The sequence below is a fragment of the Trichechus manatus genome, unplaced genomic scaffold (genome assembly GCF_000243295.1).
Source record: "Trichechus manatus latirostris isolate Lorelei unplaced genomic scaffold, TriManLat1.0 scaffold00146, whole genome shotgun sequence".
Taxonomy (NCBI): Eukaryota; Metazoa; Chordata; class Mammalia; order Sirenia; family Trichechidae; genus Trichechus; species Trichechus manatus.
The window spans coordinates 5,119,053-5,138,099 of record NW_004444082.1 but is presented as its reverse complement, the minus strand read 5'-3'; the positions used below and the strand labels follow the sequence as shown (position 1 = coordinate 5,138,099).

General features: G+C 40.8%; 1 protein-coding gene across 1 annotated transcript in view; it reads left to right on the top strand.

Annotated features, from left to right (window-relative positions):
- PIEZO2 (piezo type mechanosensitive ion channel component 2) overlaps positions 1-19,047 on the top strand; it is a 680,804-nt gene that overhangs the window by 591,854 nt on the left and 69,903 nt on the right. The window contains exons 23-29 of the mRNA XM_012558213.2: positions 2,877-2,934; positions 3,055-3,151; positions 4,282-4,441; positions 8,564-8,653; positions 10,154-10,275; positions 11,327-11,398; positions 15,797-15,903. Coding sequence (XP_012413667.1) covers positions 2,877-2,934; positions 3,055-3,151; positions 4,282-4,441; positions 8,564-8,653; positions 10,154-10,275; positions 11,327-11,398; positions 15,797-15,903 — 706 coding nt within the window. The remainder of the gene's footprint in view (positions 1-2,876; positions 2,935-3,054; positions 3,152-4,281; positions 4,442-8,563; positions 8,654-10,153; positions 10,276-11,326; positions 11,399-15,796; positions 15,904-19,047) is intronic.

Sequence of the window (19,047 nt, the reverse complement as noted above, 5' to 3'; positions counted from 1 at the left end):
TTTTATGAGCTGAACCAGAGTCATTTAGCCTCTTCAAAACTCAGCGTCAAATAGAAGGTCCTGGACAGAAAGGGATAAAACTGTAGGACAAACCTCCAATTCCTAAAAAAAGGCCACACTTAGCAGACCAATAGAGACTAGAGGAATTCCCAAGACTATTGCCCTAAGATGCCCTTTGAACTTGGAATGGAAGCCAGTCCTGGTGGACTCCTTTCATCCAAACAATAGATTGGCTTATAAAATAAACAGTATCACCCATGAATACTGGGCTCCCTTGAACAATCAACTGTATGAGACCAAACGGTCAGCATTTACCGTAAAACAAAGATGAGAAGCTAAGGAGGGGCAGGAAGCAAGATTAATGGAAACAGAACAAACAGAATGGAAATAATCAGAATATCGACACATTGTGAAAAATGTAATGGATGTCATGGAACAAGTTGTATAAAAATTGTTAAATGGCAACCTAATTTGCTATGTAAACTTTCTCCTAAAACACAATAAAACATTTAAAAAAAAAAAAAAGAAACCAATGCAAACAGACCAGCTTTCAATAGTAGAAGTAGCAATATCATAAAGGAAATAAATACCAAATTTGACACTGCAAAAATTAAAAAAATAAAATTAAAAAGAGCAATAAATAAAAGTCAGTAACACTGCAGGGTGGGGAGGGAGGCAGAATAGGCTGTTAAATTCATGTTTTATGTACCTATAAGATGGGTGCAGACATGGGGAAGATGCAACTTCATAGTTACCTCTTAGCACAGACTTCCAGATTAGGGCACAGCTAAGGCTGTGTAGGAGTCTCGGGTGGTGCAAATGGTTAATGTGTTTGGCTGTTAACCAAAAGTTTGGAGGTTCAAGTCAACCCAGAGGCACCTTGAAAGAAAGCCCTCACAATCTACTTCCAAAAAATCAGCCATTGAAAAACCCTATGGAGCATGGTTCTATTCTGGCACACACATGGGGTCGCCATGAGTCAGAGTTGACTTGCTGGCAGCTGATTTTATGGTTTATGATGATACGAGGCTGGGCAAAACACATCTCCCGCCTTTACAGTGTTTGACTGCTCTGCTATGAAATAGCTGTGTTCAGGGCACAACTGTTTCCCTGTCCTAGCAGATAACTCAGGCTGCCTGCTTGTAATTACAGAGTCACATAAAGTCTTTTAGGCCACAAGGACACCATTTAAGTTACTTACTGCTTCAGGAAATGAAACAACAGCCTATCAGGAGCTGAAGGAGTTAATACTTCTCTGTAAAACCCCCAAACCTACTGCCGTTGAGTCGATTTCAACTCAGTGAGTCTGCAGGACAGAGTAGAACTGCCCCATAGGATTTCCCAGGCTATAAATCTTTACAGAAACAGTCTACCACATCTTGCCTCTGCAGAGCAGCTGATGGGTGCAAACTGCTGGCCTTTTGGTTAGCAGCCAAGTGCTTCACCCCTGCACCACCAGGACTCTACAGTACCTCTCTAGCTGGCTGTAATTTACAGTTAATCTGTGTGCCTACTACTCCCAGGTTACAATTGATAGTGCATTGAAGGGACAGTGATGTCATGACTTCCTGCTTCTCCCCTTCCTAGCTACTCAAGGATGAGCTCACCAGGCAATTTAACTGTGAAAGCTATTTGATTTTTTTTTTTTTTTTTGGAACGTGCATTGCTGTGGTTAGAGGTATGGAAAGCCAAGTCTGTGTAGCCATGACTATGTATGTGAATAATTCATTATGTTTATAATCCACTGAAATGCTGATTTTCTAGTTAATAGTAAAAGTTACTTTTATTAAGCACTTTTACCCCATCAAAATTTTTTACTTTGGGGGTAGTTTTGAGAGTTGTTGGAGAGGGTGTGAGACAGGGCAACAGAATGCCATTTCATTCTAAAGCCAGCCTGTTGTTAACGGACCTGCTGCTTGAGGCTGATCTTTACAACCTGGGCAGTGTAGGAATACAAAGTCTACTCATTCATTCTTTCATTTCATGAACCTGTATTACAGACATTATTTGCAACTGTTTTATATCTAGGGTAACTAGAGAGAAATAGTACTCGGGTACTACCATCCAGAAATTCACATTCTAGAAGGGAAGATAGACCTACTGATAAATAATTATAGTACAGTCTGTCAATGCCATTTATCACAACATTTTAGGAAAACTGAGGAAAAAAAGTGCCTGAGATGGTACCTCAATAAGCTGGGAGCCCGATTCCTAGAGGAGACACCATTTGAACCCATCAGAGGCTTGAAAACTAGATTTGAGAGTTTCTGGAAAGACAAAAAAAGAAGGGACTTCCTAACACAGAGAACAGGGACCTGGAAGGGTGAGGTGGGAATATTAGTTTGGGAACCATGTTCCCATGGGCTGGGGAACGCATGCTGGCTTACTGCTAGTTTGGCAGCAAATCCTAACCTTCTATCTCACATATTCCCAGGAAATTTTGCAATTCAGCCATCATCTTTATGTACTGGCTTGGAATGATTAATGTTTCATTTAAACCCTACCCTCTCAGGATTTGAACTTAACTCCAAGAAAAGAAACTTGTTGTTATCACACAACCATACACCAATCAACAGAGATGGCTCCTTTACCAAGAGAATTGGCCAAAAAGGTTCAAAGCACATACTTTGTTCCGATTCTAAGAATTATATCCTGCAGCTTATATTTTTGATTATCTTATGGTGAATAACATAGGTTTGATTTTGACTTATAAAAAAATAATTCTACCAAAATCAAAGTCCTGGGGTTCAGTGCTTATCTATTTACTACCCAAAGTTTAGCTTGTTCCTATGATAGTCCAAGATTTCCACTTTGAAAAGAAAGTTGCTTCCAAGTGCAAAAAGCGTTACACTAAGGGATTTTCCTTTGCTTGTTAGGTTTCATTTCCCCCAGAAAATTGTGGTGTTCCTGAGGCATATAATGTACAACCTCAAGGTGACTGAATTTTTAGGTGATGAGACTTTGTGAATTCTTGCATATGTTGGTATCACAACACACCAACCTTTTTTTCTGGGTGCAGAGTATCAGCATTGGCCTTCCACCCCTGTTTTTCAGATTGGAGCATGCGGATACATTGAGAACTTGGTTCAAAATAGTTGCTGGTTGATCCAAGCGTTCAGCTTGGCCTGCACAGTCAAAGGCTACAAAATGCGTAAGTATGAAAAGCAAATTTGGGCATGGAAGAGGAGGAAAGGAGGGACAGTTGTATTGTTTTAATCTAGAAATTGGACAAATGCACATTAAAAAAAGAGATAAAAGTAAAGGTCAATCCTATCTCTAGATGGAGGCTGTAGAACTATAGTACACTATGGATTTATCACCTATACTCTAGGTATCTTTGATTACCTTCTAGAAACTTCCCAAACCTGGCAGGTCTGGAGATTAGGTGTGGTGCTATAGTAACTCCTGAACTTTTCGCGTTACAAGTAGGAGGGTTACAGGAGCCCACTTAAATCTCTAGTTGCTGAAGTTGGAGTCTTGGGTCATCAAGGCAACTCTGACTTCTAGACCCTTCTCTCCTCAGGAGGCTCAGGGACCTTCAAACTCATAAGAACAATTGGGAGGAGCATGAGGGTTACTGGATTTAGACTCCCGCCTGGTCAGAGGCAGAAGTCACATTTCCACCACTCTCACCTGTCATACCAGAATCCAGGACAACATCACACGTGATCTTCATGTGTGCCTACAATGGGGCCTACTGGAACGCTGCCCCTCCCCCAGTGCTCTTCCAATCCAGACTGCACTTTGCTAAGGATGGAGAGTCCCTAGAAGCTTTGTTTCATTTTGTTTTGTTTTTTTACTTAGTATAAGGTGTGTTGTTGATACCCCTTCTTCTAATAGATGACACTGTGTTAACTCTTATTCTGCTTACCCCTGGGTAGAGCCCATTCCTCAAATGGGTGCTTTCTTTTGTATCATAATATTATTTCCTGTGGTACTGGGATGTACAGACATCATTTCTCCAAGGCCCTTGTTGTGGGAGAAGAAAGTTTCCCTTCCCTGAGGGAGGAAATACTTAGGAGTCCTCCTTGGCAAAGAGGCCCTTCTGTTCCCTCCACTGTCAAGAGCTCACTTGTGATCAACCTTATGAATTAATGCTGACATTGGATTTGAAGTATGTGCCCTTATTTGTAATAAATCAACTTATAAGTAAGCGAATACTTCAGAGTTGTACTCTTATGCTTATTCGATTTCCCAAGACTAACTGTAGCACAGATTTTACAGAATACCAGTTGAAATGGATGTTGATTTTAATTTGTGTTTTCTACTTTGTTGCCCTAGCTGATGATGACTCCTCATGTAAACTACCCAGTGGGGAGGCAGGAATTATTTGGGACAGCATATGTTTTGCCTTCCTCCTGCTGCAAAGAAGGGTGTTCATGAGTTACTATTTCCTACATGTCGTGGCTGATATAAAAGCCTCACAGATCCTGGCATCAAGGTAGGTCAAGCCATAGAATCAAGTGGTTTCTCTTAGGAAACCTGTCTGAAAGTAAATTTCCCTTTACCTTCTGTCTGAGCTTACTTGTATAACCCTAATCTTATCCTTACTGAGAATCCCTTCCAGGAAAACTGATCCAAGAAGGCTTTAGGGCCAGGCTTTTAAGACTAAGGTAGACTAGTAACAAGGAAATCTATGGAGCCACGTCACACTTCACAAGGAATTGGGATACTTTGGAAGATGGGCTTTTCCAGGTCCAAAGACACACTGGGCTGGAGCCCCCTCTGTACAGCCTACCTCACTGGAAGAGCTCATTCTGGCCTCAGTCTCAGCAGTACCATAGGCCATGTCAGTCAGAGTTCAGTCCATCGTCCCCATCCCTGCCTCCATTTTAAGAAGAAACACCTGAAATGGAGAGAAACATAATTATCTATTATTTTTCAGATAATAAGTTAAATGGAGAAGTGGTGTATTGTTCCGACCTTATTTTAAACTCTTCTTATTTATCTTTTCTTACTCTTTCCTTCCTTCTAGTCTTTCCTCCCTAACCTCCTTATTTTCTTCTCTGGGCCACTGGAACAACTTGCATTACTATCTTCTTTTCTAGACTCCAGCCTTTTCCCAGTTTTCACCTTGATCTTGTGGGTTTAGGAGTAAAGGCTGGGAGGAGGAATAGGTATTAAGGAGAACACCATTGTATATGGGTGCATTGCCCCGGTGCGTGATCTCTCTGTGCTGTGCTTCTCAGAGAGGCTGACCGTACCTAAATCCCAGCTCATTAAAGATGCTATATAAGCTGAGATACTTCAGGTTGTGTCATATGAACTTACTAGCGTTCTGTCATTTTGTCTTATGGTTTAACCTAACATATCTGTGTGTATGCTACCAGTTCCCTAGGACCTAGTCTCTTCCCTGCCAGGAGAAACGGAATGTTCATTTCAAAAGTTCTCATATGAGGACAGTTCCCGGCCTTTGTTACCCACTTGGAGCCAAATACAAAGGGGACCTACATTTGATCCATGGATACTTGTGGGCCCCTCAGCCCTCACTACATAGCTGAATGTTGACTTCATTTTATGTGCTATATTGACCCTGGAATTTAGCTCTATAATTGCTTTTCTAATACTCAGGACTTTATTTTCAGAGTAGAGTATAATATCTCATCCCAGTAGGAAACTTATTCACTTGTACATAGCAGCTAGTATTTTGTAAATGCATCTTTTTTTGCCTTCCTTAAAACATTTGATCCTTAGAATTCCAGTACATAATAGTAAGCAGATTTCTTTTCCCCAAAGTTGTCAAAATTATTTAGAAAGCATGTGCTTCATGTTGTAGTATGGCTTTGGTTTGGAGAACAGCTCACATTTGTCCAAGTAAAGAAATGTCTTCATAAGGACTGAACTCACATGGAGCTACTAAAGAATGCAATTCATTCATTCATTCATGCCGTTGCTGCCCCTGCCCCCCTGGAGCTTGCAGACCAGTGGGAAAGTGAACTGATAGACAAGTAATTACATATAAGTGTGACTAGTATGACAGAAGGAGACAGCCAGGGAGCCATGGGAGCATAGCCAGGGCATATAGCCCACTGCAGCAGGCCTGGACCAAGGTGGCCTCCATCGTAAGCTGCGATTTGAAGGGTGAATAAGAGGCAGTCAGAGGAAGAGGGTAGGGGAAACAGCATGAGTGAAGTTACCAAGCTAAGTTCTCCCTGAGGAATTGTAAGAAGCTCAGAATGGCTAGGACACAGAGGTTGGAAATGAGGATAGTGAGTGGTAAGAGGTGAGCTGGCAAGGTCACCAGAAGAGGCCAGACACTCAGGGACCTGATACATGGTGCTGTGACATTAGGAGTGATCCCACAAACAAGATATTAAGTTAAACGGAGAATTGACGGGTTTAAGCAAGGGAGTCATTGGCATTGTAGAAAGATCACTCTGCTTGTGCTGTGAACAAGAGATTGGATATGAGCAGGACTGCTAGCAGAGGGACCAGTGAGGTGGCTGCTATGATGACCCAGGATAGAGATAGTGGCTAGGACAAAGATGGGATAAATTAGAAAGATGTTTAAGATGTAGAACTGGTACAACAGGACTGTTGATTGGAAGGAAGAAAGATGACACTGGGAAGGGCAGAGCAGAGGATAGCATGCCCAGGATTCTGGCTTGAACAAACAGTGGTGCCAGTCCCAGGTGTGGAGACACTAAGGAGCTGAAGGCTGGGAGAAAAGACAGGCTACAACTCTGGAGTTGCAGTTCTCGTCCCATTAAAAAAAAGTCCATTGTCAAGTTGATTCCACCTCATAGAAACCCTATAGGACAGGGTAGAACTGCCCCATAGGGTTTCCAAGGCTGTATATCTTTAACGAAGTCAACTACCACATCTTTGTCCTGTGGAACAGGTGGTGGGTTTGAACTGCCAACCTTTCAGTTAGCAGCCAAGTGATTAACCACTGCACCACCAAGGTTCCTGGCTCCTTGTAGGTGTCATGGGCACATGAAACTCAACAAGTTGGGTAGTCCAATGGGCAATTGAGCATACAGGTCTGGAGGCAAGAATAAATTTGAGGGTCATTTTACATAGATGGAATTGAAGCAGTAGAGTGGTTGGAGTTGCCTAGAGAGAATACAGAGAATAGGAAAAGAGGCCTGGGAACTTTCACATGCAAGATATGGGCAGAGAAGGAGGGTTGCAAAGGAGACCCAGCAGTCTGAGCACGAAAGGAAAATAGGAGAGCATGGTGCCTTAGAAGCCTGTGGAAGGTTGTTTCAAAGTGGAAGTTCAGCAGATGTATTCTATAAGGAAGACTGAAACTTTAACATTGAAATTTGTGACCTCCTATGTCAAAGCCCAATAGTAGTGAGCTGAGAGGAAAGCAGAGGTGGAGACTTGGAGACAGTGATGGCCAGAAACTGGAGTCTGAGGGGGCAGTGATTTAAGCCCACACAGACAAAAAATGTGGGGTGGACATGGTTTCTTATCCATTTTCTGGGGTTAGCAAGATTTGAGCATGACTCCATGCTAATGAAGCACATTTGGTACTGATGGCAAGGTTGAAAATGTAGAAAGAGAGGAATAAATGAAAGGACAGCATGCTTCCCACTGTGGGAGGGGACAGGACTGTGGTCCCAGAGAGCTGCAGGCAGCAGAGTGGCACCTCCTCCCCCACCCCTAGCCCCATCACTGGAAGGAAGGTGTTGGTGGAACAGCAGCAGGAAGTTGAGGGAGTTGTTGCCTCAAGACTTATACTATCTTTGGGAGGCTGGAAGCTGGGACATTTACTAGGAGTGAAAAGCCATTTGACAGAATTTGAGATCTGAGATACTTGGAAGGAGTTTGAAGTAGCTGCTATAGAGAAGCAGGAGACTTTCCGGGTGGTGTGGAGGGCTCAGCGGACAGCAAGCTGCTCACCTGCATTCTTCTCAGCAGCTGACAGCAGCCCTACTCCAGCAGGGCAGGCACACCATCAGATCTCCACAGACTTGGGACTTGCCAAGCAGTTGTGACCGGATGCTAATGGGACAGAGTTGAGGTTATTAAGAGGGGCTGAGGAGATTTATGGGATGTCAAGTTGGCTTGGAAAGTGAGGAAGAACGGAGGGAGTGGGAGACAGGAGGACGAAGGTCCAGCAGGGAGGGACTGGAAGCCCCGTTGATGAGCAGGAACTCTCCATGTTTCCCTCAGGAAGCCCCAGGTCCACTCCACACCGTCCCCTGCTCAGTGAGTAGAAAACCAAATGAAACTTGCTCTTCCTGTAAAGCCCTCCCTCGTAGTGCAAGCACAGTAAGGTCAGGTGAGTGGCACCTTGCTGAAGCATAATGTTTTAGGGACAATTTGAAGAGGTGCATGGCCTTTAATGTCTTGGAAAACAAACTATTTTCTTTTCACTGATCTCACAGGGTTGTGAGAAGCCCACTAACTCCCAGTTGGAAGTTTGTGCCTTTTTCATCCCCTGGGAAGGGGCCTCTGGACTGGGCCTTGGCAACTCCAACTGCCAGTCAGGAAACTTCAGTGAACTTCCAGAAGAGAGATGCTGTGTTTTCTAACCCGTAGGAATCATTTTCAGGGGAAGGTGACCAACACAACAAAAATGCTAATTTGTTCCATTTCCAATTTTCTTTAGAGGGGCTGAACTTTTCCAGGCCACCATTGTCAAGGCTGTAAAGGCAAGAATTGAGGAAGAGAAAAGGTCCATGGACCAGCTGAAGAGGCAGTAAGAATGGATTTCACTCTCATTCTCCTTCCTTTTACTTTCTGGTTCGAATGACCACGTTCAGCTGGTCTCAGCTCTTGGAGAGCCTCAACCCCCTGACACATCTATTTGTGTCAACTTTCACTACTCCCCAGATATTTGCTCTTGTGTCAGAGCAATTGCTTATACCTGTGAGACAGAAAATGAATGGAATGTAGTTTCAACGAAAGATAGTTGCAGTCTGGTGGAAAGGGAAGCAGACTCAGAAGACCGGCATTCAAATACTGGCTTAATTGCTGACTTTGGGACCTTGGGCAAGTCAATTAAATTTTCTGAATGTCAGTTTCCTGTTTTTACGGCTGACAATGCTACCTCCTGGGTTTTTGTAAAGACTAAATGCGTTAATGAATTAGATAGGGGCTTGCCCAGTGCCAAGCACTTGGAGTAAATGTCATTACACCTGTGGGTGAAGGGGAAAAATGTGGAGTCCTAGCTTTGGAAGGAAATAGAAGCCAGTGTCTTAGGGAAGAAACTGAGGAGCTGTGGCACTGGATGACTTATAGCTGACAGCTAACTCAAGGCAGCACTAGGAACATAATCCGTATCTCCCTATATTCAGGTCGAGGCTTATTCTTCCCACACCATTCTGGGTAAGTCAAGACTCCACCCAGAAGATTTGAGAATTCCTTTCTTTCTTTCGTTTTTATTAGTCCATTGAAAATAATTTTCTTAGAATGAAATTTTCAGTTATGAATGGAACTTCTGAGGATTAGTGGCACTTTATATGTTTGGGGATCATAGAATTCAGAACATAGCCACTTTCCCTAAGCAAATGGAGATACCCCCTCAAACCACCAGGAAAACTCCTCAAATTTGCCAGGGTAGCTTCATTCCATCCTGACCCCATTTACCAGCTTTTCCCCACACAGAAATGTTTGCCAGGATAAATTGAACTATTCAGTGGTGTGGTTATCTTCATAATCAAAGTGATGAGTCCTATAAAGAAATATAATGCCAGTACAATATGGGGTGACTGTTGCTATTTCTAACTATCTAAGTCAGGTGTAGAGGAATAAGAAATTTGGACCCACATTTAGAGTGTGTTCCTAATTTTTCATAAGTGAGACCTGTTATTGTAAGTCGCTTAACTGAATTTTTCCATTTGTTTAAGAATGCAAAACTTGATAAAGGACTTATATTTCATAATACGCCATGTTCAGAATGGCTAGGATACAAAGTGTGAGTGGACGTGAAGTATTTACATATTGAACTTTAGCGTGGCAATTTCTATTGATCGTATTATTAAGACTAGTACCCGTGTGCTGCCATTTAAGATGGACATGTTTTTTAAGAAGCAAGGAGATTCTTGTTGCTAATAAGCAACACTTTCACAATTCTCGAGTAATTGACTACTTTGTCCACGATTCCAGCTCAATACATAATAGCGTAAGCCCGAAGCACTGACCTCATGATAACTCTGCGTGGTGTTCTTGGCGTTGCTGATGCTATTTGCTTTTGTAGGATGGATCGCATCAAGGCCAGGCAACAGAAATACAAAAAGGGTAAAGAGAGAATGCTGAGCTTGACCCAGGAGTCGGGAGAAGGCCAGGATACCCAAAAGCTCTCTGAAGAGGATGATGAAAGTACGTCCAAGCTTTGTCTCTACCTCAAGTCCTCTAACAGTGACGATAGCATGATATTGGGTAGGACTGTAAGACCAGGTTTCTCATCATTCTGCCAGTGTTAGCAATGTCCTTTTTTTAACTCAGCAGTTGTTACCTTCCCACTGTGAGCGAGATGAGTTTGTTTTATAAAGTACACATCTGACGAGTGAATGACTTTTAGAGTATCTGCTCTTCACTGAGACAGCTTTAACGTGCCCATAATCTAGTTTCTGTTTCACAGACACCTGTTTCGGAGATAAATTAGCATGTCTTTGCCTAATTTATTCCTTTAACGAAGATATTTCAGATATACAGTCTACGATTGTCTTTTATAAATTTCATACAAAAATGAAATATGTATGCCTGTTTTATGTGGTATCTAAATATTGGTAGTTAAAGTGTCATTCAGTTATTGCCTATTCTAATGAAACCTAACATGAATTTATGTTTATTATATCTAATTATATATTTGTTATATCTAATTAGAGTTTAAGAGGTCTTTTTATAGATGTTTGCATGCTTTTCTGTTTGAAGGGAATAGAGAAATAATGTATGATTTTTTTTTCAGTACATACATAGTACCTGCCAATCACCAGTGAATTTATATTTCCCAGCCATTTATTAAAATGGTTATAAGCAAATTTTCTGGTTATTGGAAGGTATGCATTTTAACAAATTAGTTGCCACTAAATTGTTACGTTAAATTTGGGGGGTGATTCTTTTCAGTTAATTCTATAGAAAAGTCAGTGTGAGATGCATTGACAGGAAATCCCTTCTTTTTTATACTTCTTTATATGCCCTCAGTTGCTAAGTGAAAGTGAAAATGTGGCATACTGTTTAATAACAATTAGTATTTACCTTGTGAAATCAACTGTTAATACGTGCATACTTTACAGATTCAGTATAGTTCCTTTTCCTGACCTCTGATGTACAATTGATCTAGATTTGACAATTGAGTTGTTAAAGCGTGGTTTTCAAAATTTGTTTTCTCACTTTGTAAGAATTAATATTTGGACATATTTTATTTTAGGAGAAGCAGACAAACAGAAAGCCAAGGGCAAAAAAAAGCAGTGGTGGCGGCCTTGGGTTGATCATGCTTCCAGTAGGTTTCCGCGATCCTCTTACGATTTCATCGACTTTAACCCTTATATCCTTGACCAGAATTCAGGCATCCTCAGGACTGTGTGTTCTGTGCATGGTTTGATCCTTGTGACTTGATGGGGGTCTGAGTGTGGGAAATTGTGATGCAAATGGTTCTCTGAGCTCTGTGGACAGATTCTGGCTAAAGAAAGCTAAACATGTAGCTTAAGAACTCTTGAGCACCATTTATGGGCTCATCAAGGGAAGGAGAATTGACGATTTTATTATCTAATTCTGAGGTCTAGAGCTCTGCTGATATTCATTTGCTTATGGCTAAAAGCCTTTATGAAAAATGAGTTTTCACTTCTCCTCGGATTCTGATTTAACAATAATTATTATGTTCAAAAGCGTTCGTGACCCTCTTTGTAAGGCTCTTGGTGTCAATGCCAATGAGCCGCCACCCCCCGCCCCCTTTCCCAGAGCTTTGATTTTATTTGCATTTACGGTTTCTGGCATATAAAGATGAGGATGACTTAGATGCATTTACTCTCTCACTCTGCCTCCTCCCCAATTTCTAAAAGGCTCTGACGCTACACTCAGAATTCCAGTGCCCGGCACGTGTCACAGCTGCACAGCCATCTGCTGCCTGGTGATAGCCAATTAAAAAACAAAGATCAGGAAACTCTTTTTGAAAAGCAGAGCTTGATAGCCACGTAGAATGTAGTGTGCATCCCTTCTGATCCGGACACTGAGTGAGGACTTACGCAAGTCAGCAGCTGTGTTTGTCTTTCTTAGCCAAGGAAATGTCACACTGTTGAACAATGGCATAATAATAGAATGGCCCATTTCAATCTAGTCCTCCTTAAATTTGTTAGAATATTGAATAGTGATTCATTATTTTGAATGACTTACAATGTCTTCAGTCTTGTATTTCATACATCTCTATATCTGTAGCTAATCTAATCAGACAGAGAATATCACCAAGGCCCATAAAGTCACATGTTGATGTGATGGGCTCTGCTAATAGAATATTCAGAACCACTAGAAAGTCAAATATATCAGAATTTTTCCCCATACCTAATTCTTAGTGTCACATAGATCTGATATTGGCCTCTTTCACCCAAGAAATAATTTTCTAAAATCAGCAAGCTAATTTAGTGAAGCAGTGTTTGAAATCTGCTCAGTGTATTTGGACGTAATTAAATTTGATTCCAAAGATTGAATTTCAGCATTATGTCAGAAAGAATCTATGAGTTATAAACGAAATGTGTTTTATTTAGTTCTTTGTCCAAATCAAAAGACAAAGATTCTGGTTGAAATTCTGTGGCTGTCTTACCTCTTGTTCATTGGCTTGTTTGTTAGTCATGCTAACAGTCTAATAACATAGTGGACCATATGCTGATTTCTATCAAGTCACAAGTAAACTGTGCCTCTCCTTCTGCGTTAGAGGGCCCTTTGCCGGTTGAGAGAGACCTATCCATTTCTAAACTTTGTCATATTGAATGTTTTGTCATCTCACCTGGGGTCAAATTCCATTGCAATTACGGTTCTTTCCTTTTCTCATTGAAATGTCACATTTTGGAAGGAATTGGATACAGTCTTTGATAATCATCTTACAAGTTGGTAATAATTTAAAGAACTATTGGTGAAGGTTATCGACTTTAAATTTTCTGATTCATTTCACCCTCATTATATCAAGTTCTTGAAAACTGGTGTTAAATGAGATGTGCCTTGTTACAATACCTGTGGTGCAATAATGCAGGAGTGTGTGTGTGTCATAGTTGGGAATCAGATTCTGCAAGTGGTGTTAAAATCTTTCCGCAAAGCCTACTTTCTTTTATAAGCTCACGAGGAAAGACTATGTGGCTTAGTTTTTAGACTATGATGAGTACCAAAGCTTATCTTTATATCTGGAAGCACTGTATCCTGATCTATTGAGTTTCAGGCTTTCAAATAGATATTTCTTAGAGATACTAAGTGTAAAAATAAGTGCAGTTGAAATATCTATATCTGATGACAATATAAACATATTGTTATATTATTGGTGTTATTGGTAAACAGTGAAGATCTTAGTAAAGTCTGTGGGTGACACACTTCCCATTCCATGCCTATGTATACACATATGATTGCATTATTGCTGTTCAATGATACCTTCCATTCCAGAGTCATATGTCTTCATAGCAATTCAGTACACCCTAAACCAACGCCAAGCCTCACTTTATTGTTAAGTACATGAAATAAAGGGCCACGTTTCTGGGGATACGAGTGGTAGGATTTCAGAAGTTAATGTCATGCTCAGTGGTTCAGCAATAGCACCGACACCCATAACATATATATGGACGTAAGGTAGTGAGAGGATGTCTCTGCAGTCACAAACGTGTGTGTGATAGCTTTTCTTAAAATCATCCAAGATAACACTAAAGAAAGTATTCTTTAGTGTTTTCCTAGTTTTATTTCAGGAACACGTTATAAAGGAACATTTCCTTGTATGTGTGTGTTAATTCCACTTATATACCTACAAATTGGCGACTTTTTAATGATAAAAATCGATGTTATGACTGCTTGAAATCAAAACTGCTTGGGTTCCCTGTGTCCCTATGGATAGAAGTTATAGAAGGTATGATTGAATACAGTTTAAGCTATTCTTGATTTTTGAGCCTATAATGAGGGTGAAATGCTCAGTCTTATAATACTCTGTCTTTCCCAAATGACCATGTGACGTAGAGTCTCTGTAACTTTCCTGCGAATCTCTCAGCTTACATGAGGCAGTACTTTCACGGTCTTCCTCACTGTCAGATGTAATGCTGTGACTTTGGTTTGTTCTGCTTATTCTTACCTTACGTTGTATTGCACTTATTTCCTCAGGCCTGGGCCCGTTATTGTGAGCCTGGTTCTTTCTCCAAAATAAAAATCACAAATTACAGTGCTTCTGTTCAAGGATATAAGGCCCAATTCATTCACTCTGCATCTTCATGAATGGAGGCTTCAGATTCGGCTGAAATCATGGGCAAGAGCACTTTGCTTTTGACCATGTCTAGTAACACTCAAGCAGCTAATTGTAAACAAGCCAAGGTTTCCCATTACCTTACAACGTGTGAGTCCAAAACATAACTTAAGACGTCATGTTGTGTCATCCAAAACTGTCTCAGCATTTGAAAACCTGAATATAATTTGAAATTATTAATGTTTTCCTGCAATGATGGTGCAGTTATTGTAGCATCAGACATGTATATACTTGGTCTCTTTTCTCTGATGAACTTAAAATAATTATCATCAAACTGAGAAAGATTTAATTTCTCAAATTTCTTCAAATCTCGGGACATGTCAGCTTTCTCTGCTCCAGAATCTTACCACAAGCAACATGTTCTTGCAGGCAAATGTCAAACGAGGCAAAGACAGTCCATAATGTTTGTGCTGTATGTCTTGTGGCCAGTATAGTTCTCCTCCAATGAAAATAAGCTATGAGGAGCCCTGGTGGCACAGTGGTTAAATTCTCAGCTACTAACCGAAAGGTCGGTGGTTCAAACCCACCAGCTGTTCTGCGGGAGAAAGATGTGGCGGTCTGCTTCCATAAAGATTATAGCCTTGGAAACCCTGTGGGCCAGTTCTACTCTGTCCTATAGGGTCACTATGAGTCAGAATTGACTCAGTGGTGATGTTTTTTGTTTTTGTTTTTTTATGAGGTGCTCCTTGTTGTCCAGAAGACAAACAGTGCTAAACCCTGTGGACAGGTCTGCCATGCCTCAGTCTGTTCCAATGGCGATGTGTGGAAATCCCCAGTTGTACATTTTCTATATTTTTTAATGTTAGCTGCCCATTTCCTGCTCGTGGCAATATGTTATTTTTTACACCTCCTTCAAATGTATTGCCATCTCTGTTATTCCCCTGAGTTAACATGTGGAAAAGCCAGGTCTGCACAGTATAAAGTGAAGTAGGAGGTTGGTGACATCAGTTCTTGGTCCCCAGTCATCCTGATTGCCCTGTAGCCCCTTGGGCCTGTTGGAATAATGACAGATCCTCCACTTCACTTTGGCCTTGTCTAAAGGACCAAAACTGCTGAACTCTGAAACCATTGTTTCTGTTATTTTGGCCATCTGGGTAACCAAGCTGGTTGCTGCAGAGCTGATCTGACTTCTCTGTGTAAAATTTACAAGGTTGGGAGAAGATAGTGGTTGGAGTGGCTAATTCATGTTTGTGGCATAGACAAGGCCTCGTACTCGGTGGACCAAATCACGGCAGCTCCACGCAGTGTCAGCCTGAAATGAGTTCTGTTCATCTCCTGTTTCTTCCTCACTGCCAGCATCTCTTGCTGTGGTCCCTTTATGGACAATTTGTATATCTTAAGGGGTCATTTCATTACTAAGGCCCCAATTATCTCATATCCCTTTCAAGAAATAAGTAAATATTCTGTTTTGCTTAGTGGTCAGAAGTGGAGATTATTATTTGTTTGAAACGGATAGTGAAGAGGAAGAGGAGGAAGAATTAAAAAAAGAAGAGGAAGAACCTCCAAGAAGGTCAGCGTTCCAGGTAATTGCGGCGCTGGGGAAAATAATGTCCTGTGCAAGCCAGCCGAGTTTTCTTACTGACAGACCTTGATTTCAGATCTGGGTCTCTACGGCCTTATTCCTGTGTGCTCTAGCTCCCAGAAGCTTGTACTTCCCACCTGACATTGCTATGTCTAACTCAACTGTAGCACTGCTTGCTCTCAGCATTGCCGCCATACTGGCCTGCAAAAGCTGTGGGTTGGCCCAGTCTTCATTCACCTGCATCAACAAATGTTCTGATGCTACAAATGGAAAACAAAGCTTCCTCGGGTGAACTTTATTTTCTTGTTGCAAGGAGGGGGTGAAGAAGACTTCTTTTCTCTGGCATTGCTTTGTATTGCTTGAATGGACTTATGTTTCAGTATGTGATAAAATAATTTTTATTTTTATTAAAATACTTTCATTTTGGGATAAGACAAATTATCTTTTAAATGTAGCTTCAGAATTTGAAAATCAGTTTCATTTTTATTTCTGAAGGTTTTAGAGTTTATTTAAGTATAAAAATGTCTAGCATAGTTCTGATTGTTCCAGTTTAACTGCCTTTCTTTTTCAGAGCCTGCTGCATTTTTCTCAGCTGTGTAGTTCGCCAGCCTCGTATAGTCTGTCTGGTGAATGTATAATCAGTGCTTATTAAAGATGAGGCTTTGTCTTTAGAGCTACACATAGGATGAAAATGTCTTCTATGAAGGAGACACTCTAGGACTGTGATTTCCCATAACCTCTTGTTAAACTACAAGGCACACAGAATGACATCCATCAAAGTCACATAATGTGGGAGCTTGGTGTTGCTTGTGCCCATGCTAAGGCCATTGCCAGGATGATGGCCAGGTCATTTCAAGCTGGCCAGTTACAGCCATCTCCATCCTCCCAATGAAACGGAAGAACTGAGTTATCACGGAGATACTTTGCTCTGTTGCTTTCTTACTGGCCCCATTGCTACCTGTGTATTTCCTGATAAGCGTGTTTGTGTGCATGTGTGCCGATACCTTGTCTAGTACTAATGAGTCACTTGTTTATTTTTATTCTGATGAGGTGTATTTCTAACCATTATTCATCACGCAGCAAGGGAAAGAACACGAACATCTTCACCATTTTTTTATGGGTTACATGCACTGATTAGATATTTTCCTTATTCCTAACTTACAAGCAAAGCACATTTTATCCTAGCTTCAGTGATTGGCACATTTTAACCCAGTCGATATAATTGTAGAGATAAACTCATATAGACGTCATGTATTAAATTATTAGTTTTTGGTTTTTTCTACTAATTATTCTTGCTTTGTCCTTCTTTGTAGAGAGCTATTGGGAAGTTTGCATCAGCCATTTTAGCCTTGCCAAAGTCTGTCATTAAACTTCCCAAAACTATTCTTCAGTATTTAATCAGAGCTGCAAAGGTATTTGATGTTTTACTGATGGGTAGTGTGTGACTCTCCGCTCCATGGAACTTTAGGCAAACATACCCCGTTGCCCTCCATCTGCATTTTCCCTGCTCTATACAGTATACAGTGAAGGAATTATAAGAATTTTAAAAATTAGGCAGACCTTTCAAAAGGAGTTCTTAAAAGCCAAATTTTTTTTTATTATCTGTCTCTTGTTTTAAAGTTGATGCCACAGACTATCAAAAAATAGGAAGAGAAAATGCAGATACACATGTACTTTCTGTCCTCTCATAGTTTTGCCTAAGTCACATCTTGTTTTAAAAGGGTCACATCTGGTTGCATGCATCAGTTATGATGAGTAAAAGTGAAATAATTTTTCTCAGAAAGCTGGTAAATTTCGGGATAAGCAAATAAAAGGCTCATTTTGCCCCATCTCATTTTTGGCTTCCATTGGGTCTTCATCTTCCTGGCTTGGACCTTCCATTTCCTATTCTGAATTTAGTCAAGTCCCTGTCTAGACAGTTCTTTTGCTGTCTACAGTCCGTTTAGCTCCTAACTCCCATGTAATCAGTGACGTTCTTTTGAATAAAGTGTTAACAATTGTTTGGTAATTAATCTAAGGTACAACAAATTATTGAGCTACCTGTGCAATCCATTACGGAAAATTATTAATTAATTACTGTTCTTATATTTTATAGAAAGCTGTTTCTCCTGAACTCAGTCTGGGACTTAACCTTTTTGTCCTTATGCTCCTCCAGTGTTAAACAAATGGTTAGGATAGGGAGCTAGACCAGTGCTTCTCACGTTTTCCCTGGGGACTTGATTTAAAAGCAGATACTGATTCAGCAGGTCGAGATTCTGCATTTTTCTCCAGCTCCCATGTGAAGTGAGACTATGGGCTCTCATTTGATGAGCAGAGTTGCGTTTTTAACCTGCCAGGAGTTTAATACTCACTGTGAACACTTAATACTGCTATCTCCCTGCAACCCTTTTTCTCAACTGTTCTTTTATATGACCACACCAGTCCCTCAATTCATATTTCAGAATGTATTTAAATGAAATACTGCAGCAGAACTATTCCCCATCTTTAAAACAAATCATCTCCTCATATACAACATAAAGAAGGTCCAGAACAGATGATGAAAACTTACCTATTTCAGCAAAGGATATCCACTTCAATAAAGCTCTCCCTTATTTTAAAGAATAAATGTATTTTTGCATAATAAATTTTCATAAAATGAATCCCATTTTCTATCAGGTGGGATAAAATTTACAGCGACAAAGTAAAAATTGGTACGTTTCCCTAAGAAACTTCCCCTTCTTTACTCAGTAAGAATTTCCTCCCCATTCTTTATCAGTGTTTTCCTATCACAGTCAGACTGAAGCAAAATGGACCCTCTAGCAGAAGTTCCTAGAACTATAAAATATTTGTATTTCAAACATCATCACTAAGAGAATTCACCTACTAACAAGAAATTATCGTATGGTTCCCTCCCCTCTCTGCTTTCGCTCTTATCTGCTTCTCATCTCAGTGAGAAAGCAAGGATAGGTTTCATAATTTAGGTGTCTTCTGTAGAACCAGGAGTCTGGGTGGTGTAAACAGCTGCTAACCGAAAGGTTGGAGGCTCAAGTCCACCCAGAGGCACCTCAAAGGAAAGGCTTGGTGATCTACTTCTTAAAAATCAGCCATTAAAAACCCTGTGGAGCAGTTTTAATCTGACACACATGGGGTCGCCAGAAGTCGGAGT